The sequence below is a fragment of the Vanellus vanellus genome (genome assembly GCF_965231255.1).
Source record: "Vanellus vanellus genome assembly, chromosome: 7".
NCBI classification, from domain to species: Eukaryota; Metazoa; Chordata; class Aves; order Charadriiformes; family Charadriidae; genus Vanellus; species Vanellus vanellus.
In genome coordinates, this window is record NC_138912.1 from 31,161,459 (window position 1) to 31,166,348 (window position 4,890).

At 45.6% G+C, this 4,890-nt stretch overlaps 1 protein-coding gene across 1 annotated transcript; it reads right to left on the reverse strand.

Moving 5' to 3' along the window:
- Positions 1–767: 767 nt before the first annotated feature.
- LOC309674525 (uncharacterized protein) lies at positions 768–3,979 on the reverse strand (the record flags this gene model as incomplete). Its single annotated transcript, XM_082486589.1, has 3 exons — positions 768–874; positions 2,190–2,252; positions 3,919–3,979. 3 exons carry the CDS (start codon positions 3,977–3,979, stop codon positions 768–770), a joined length of 231 nt encoding a protein of 76 aa, XP_082342715.1.
- Positions 3,980–4,890: the final 911 nt, after the last annotated feature.

The window sequence follows — 4,890 nt, forward strand, 5'->3', positions numbered from 1 at the left end:
TGGCAACAGGCATATGAGAGAAAGGACATGGGGGTGGAGGGGTGGACAGGAAAACTCCCACGGGGGTCCCCTGGGGAGCGGGGCTGTTGGTTTCCGTGTGTCTGTCTGCCAACCTGCCAAACGATCCGGTACTCACCTCCCTTACAGGACGGTCACTGACCTCACTGGGCTTTGAGTCAGAAAGGAAAAGAGGTTTGCAAGACATTGGGCGATCCTTCACTGAAAGGCCAATGAAATAAAATGAAATAACAAGAGTACGTGACAAGGTGATGTATTTCTGGGTGGTGGAAATCTTACAATACCTTTTATTTATCTTAATCTGAAAATACAGCAAATGGAAACAAATGAAGAGCCGGACATGAAATATAACCTCAGCTTAGCTTCTGATTACTGGAAGGAAACTCAGTTTCATCACAGGAATGTTCTGGTGTCCTGGAGTACCAACGATTTCACTGGTTTTGGAAATACACTCAGCAAATGTAGCAACAATTACAGCGCTGTTGTAAGAGCAGGGCAATAGCATTGCTGCAGCCTTATGAGCCATGCTGAACATTGTGAACATGTTACAAGATGTGCTAAAAGATGTATTTTTCCTATATGAAGGATGAGGGGGGACCTTCTGCCTTAAAATTTTGTATTTGGAGACGAAGAAATTATCTAGATCTCAAACAGCTTTTTTTTTTTTTTTTTTTCTACACAGAGGAGTAGGGAACTGCAGACCAAAGAGAGATTTTTTTTACATGCAATACTGTTTGCTTAATTTAGCATCATTTCTTAAATCCACATTTTTTCCCAAGGCCAGACAATGCTTCTGCAGCTTGTCCGGTTGCTTTTTCTACCCCATCTTGCGCCGTCTTGGAAGCCTTGTCAATAGCTGCAAGAGAGGGAAAAAACATAAGCCAAAAGCTAGAAAAATGCAACATGGTTTAATATTTATGATGGAAGGTGGAGGCGTGAAAATGATTAAACTATAAAAATATAGGGATATATCTTTAAAAAAGAAAGGTTCTCCACAGCTGGTTATAGTTGTGTTTGGCAGGATATATTTAGGACGGGCTGTAAGGCGTTGCTAAATTGGAGCGGTCACTGAGAAGTTTTGGGTGCTGAGCTGAAGCAGTAGGACATGAACGATGGGACACAGCTGGATTAGATCGATTTTGGTGTACGTGTGGCCTGGTTGATGGAGGATGGTGCTTTGGGGTAGGAAGTGCTGTGAATGCTGGGGTGTTCGGGAAAGACAACCGTACCGAGTGATGGGGAAGGTGAAGGACGCTTCCCCCTCTGTTCCCTTCCCCTCAGCTTGTGTATTTGAGGCACCACCAGCGAGAGCTGTGCTCAGCTGTGGGCCATAGCTACAGGGTCGCTCCTGCGTGGGACCCGACAGCAGCCAGGGTGGGAAACCACAGCAGGGTCTCACCAGGGGAGAGGAGACGCTCACCAATGGGGCACAGCCTCTCTCTTTTCTCTGGGATCTTGGCCGTATTTTAGCAATTTTGCTGCCTCCCCATCTAATTTCAACAAGTGCCCAAGCCCTTCCTTCCCATCACATCTTGGAGCTGTAGAGGGTATCTGCTCTAAGGAGATATTACCAATGCATTTTGGCTTTCATTAAATATCTTAGACCCTAAAGTTGTTAATTCTCCCTTCACTCTTAAAAAATTATTAAAATTAAGGGAGAAATGAGCTTACTTTTTAGTTTAACTTCTTTCCAAAACCTCAGAAACAAGATGCCAACGCTTTCCTGATGGCACCTTTCTGTCTGTGGGACCATTAATGTTTGACATTAATGTCACACAAATGCCGCCAGGTCCGGAGGGGGCTGGACCTGAACGGAGCCCTACCTGCCGGGCCAGGGAGGCAAGATGCCTCTCAAATCCTCAAGAAAGAAGAGCAAAGTTTTGTCCACGCTGCTCCCACAAGTTTTCTATAAAGGCAGTCAAAACCTGAATGCCGTGGCTGGGGGGGTGTCAGCTATCACGGTACATCTGCCGGTAAACCTACGGAGCTACTTAAGCAACAGCTCCTAAAATGCTTTCCCACATGGTTTGTAAAAGGCCAAAACCTGCCACTGAAACTGAGGACTTTCAGGCTGCAAACTCCCGCAGGAAAGAGGGGGGATGAGCACTGCCCGCTGCTGGCTTGCGTTGAGCTGATCCAGCGCTTCTTGTTTTGCACCTCGTTTCTCCTACCTTTCTGGCTTGCATCTGTAATTTGGTTGACTGCGTCCTGAGTAGCCTGTCCCAACGTGTTCGCTGTAATTAAGGACAAAAACAAACAAACAAAAATGTTTCCAGCTGTTCATATTTAAGCTTATAGGAATTCCCTCTGTTGGTCGGCTTTTCTGTATGTCCAGAGGAGGTTATGCCCCTGGCAAGAGATAAGGCCGGTACGGAGCAGGTGGAGGCTGTATGCTTTGCTCGTGGGCACCCTGGGAACCACCTGTGTTGCCAGAGCAGTTTGCTATGAGATTAGCCTTCACCTAGTACCTACGGTCAGCTGAGCAAATCGATGACAGATAAGAAGATAAAATACGGAGGAGAGAAAGAAGCAAAGATTAGCAGTGAGTTGGAATGATGACATTTAGCTGCAAGTTGCTTATTTTACACTACACTTGATTTTATGGATTTTTCTCGTGCATTCTGCTTGGAGAAGCGTGGCCATTCAGCACGCATTTTCTTTGCGGGCCGTTTGGGATTAGTGCCTTTTCCAAAATGGAAACAAAGGCATTAAACAGAGCAGGATAGGGAAAGGGACAACTTACAAATAAGATATAACTAGAGGAAGAAGAGGAGCAGAAGCTGGAAGAGTAATGGATCAACTCCAGAATATAAAGCATTAAAAAAATGAGTTGCCCTATGATTGTAAGATGTCAGACAGTTTATGAAAGCGCGATAGCCGTCCTGTATAATTTTGCTAGAAGAAGTAGTGACCCCTTGATGGCATGAATGTATTCAGGATGTAGCAAGGACTACTTTTTTTTTCAGAAGGCTGTACTGTCATGTTTCTGAGTCTACTATACATTTATTCCCAGATGTATGGAAACATACTGTAACTCCAACGAAGTCAGTGAGGTTACGCACATGTTTCAGCTATACAACAAAGTGTTTGCAGGATCAGAATCCGGGACCGATACAAATTATACCCTGTTAGGAATGAGCTGCGCACAAACACCGCAGGGAATATACTATAAAACGCTAGCTTAAGATATACACATATTGAGATTCTTCATTTAAAGGAAAAGCTATTATACTTTGCATCGAAAAATTGGTTTTCAGTGCCGAGCACTAATAATAATATAGAGCTTGGCCCTACAACATGGGCACATGTTGTATGATGGAAATGTGTGCACAGATTTTTTTTTTAAACCCTGCAAAGTCTGGAGAACCCTGCAACTGCTGGAGAAGAATATAACAGAAACATACTTGCACTACTTATTACAAACAGCCCATTGCAATCAATGTAGTTATTACCAGAAGGCATTGATGGTCAGGCCAAGTAGCAAATGTTAATCTAAGGTTAACTCCGACTTCTTAAAAGGAGAGCAGTTCAAAGACCTCTGCAGAGCACGAGAAAGGACCACCCTGTGCAACATAAATGCTAGATACAAAAGGTTATTGCTACCAGGACAGGCTTCGCTGCTCTAAAAACATCAAGTTTGGGGAGCGATAAAGGTTGGATGATGCTCAGCCGCCGCTGAGGGAGCTGTGGGTGGGTGGAGGTGGTTGCTGATGCCGAGCCGAGAGCTGTGGCCAGCCTGGGGCCTTCTCCAGGCGATGGCCAAAACTTGGCCCCAGGAAATGAAAGAAAAGGAAAAGATATGCCCTGGTAGCACCGATGGAGCTAGTAGTGGTTTCTGTAAGCAAAAGCAGCAGCTAAGCCCACCTCCCCCAGCTATAAACGATGTTAAATCCTTCTTACCAGCATCTTTTGCTGCACCTTCAGCCTGTTCCTTCAGTCCCTGGAAGTTTTTACCCGACATCGCGGCTTCTGACGCCTGGCAATGCGCCCCTGCTTCAGTAAAATTAAGTGCCGGGAGATGTATAGCACACTAAGTGAGGGGTGTCCTGGCCTGTCCTGGCTTTATACGTGTGCCAGGAGACCTGCTGATGCTTTTGGGGGTGATTGGTACAATGGGTGGAGTTTGAATGTGAGGAATGAGAGCTGAAAATACGCACAGAAAAGCCATTTATTTACCCTCCCCAATAAGAGGGTGTGCCCAGGTAGAGATTTCTGCTTCATCACACTGTCTTTGTTTACGTTTGTTGGGGTTTTTTTTTTAAATCAAAACCACAAGAAAACCTGTTCCACCATCACAGACAGAGAAAAGCCACTGAACTGAGCCTTGTAAAGGGTGCTGGAAAACTACTGAAGTGGCAGTGCCTGGGTATGGCCAACTTCTATCCCCGCCGGGCCGGCTTCTTCCTCCTTCCTTCATCCCCAAAGCTGAACCTCCCGAGGATAGAAACCAGCCCAAAATTCTTCCAGTTTCTAGCGGTTTTAATCACGATCCCCTTTTCTTGTCTGGTGGGATACTGTTAGATGGGGAGACTAATCATTTACCTGTATTTTTATAAGAAACTGCAAATCTGGTCACCTTTCCAGTTGCCTGCTCAAGTCGGATTGCAAAAGCCCAGCATCACTGAAGGCCTTTCCTGGGTCCGGCAGGTAACCAGTGCCAGCGCGAGCAATTGTCAGGGGAAGGGAAAAAAAGAAGCCAAGTTAACAAAACCACCTTCTCCTGTTGTGGCTTTGTATTACGGGTTTTGTTAGCACGGAAATAATGTTTAAAATGTGCCGCTCGGATTCCTCATCGCCATTTTCCAGGGTACAAAGCACCTCGGCTCAGATGTGCCCGTACTCGTCTGCCTGGGGAAAGCTTTTTTGCTGAGA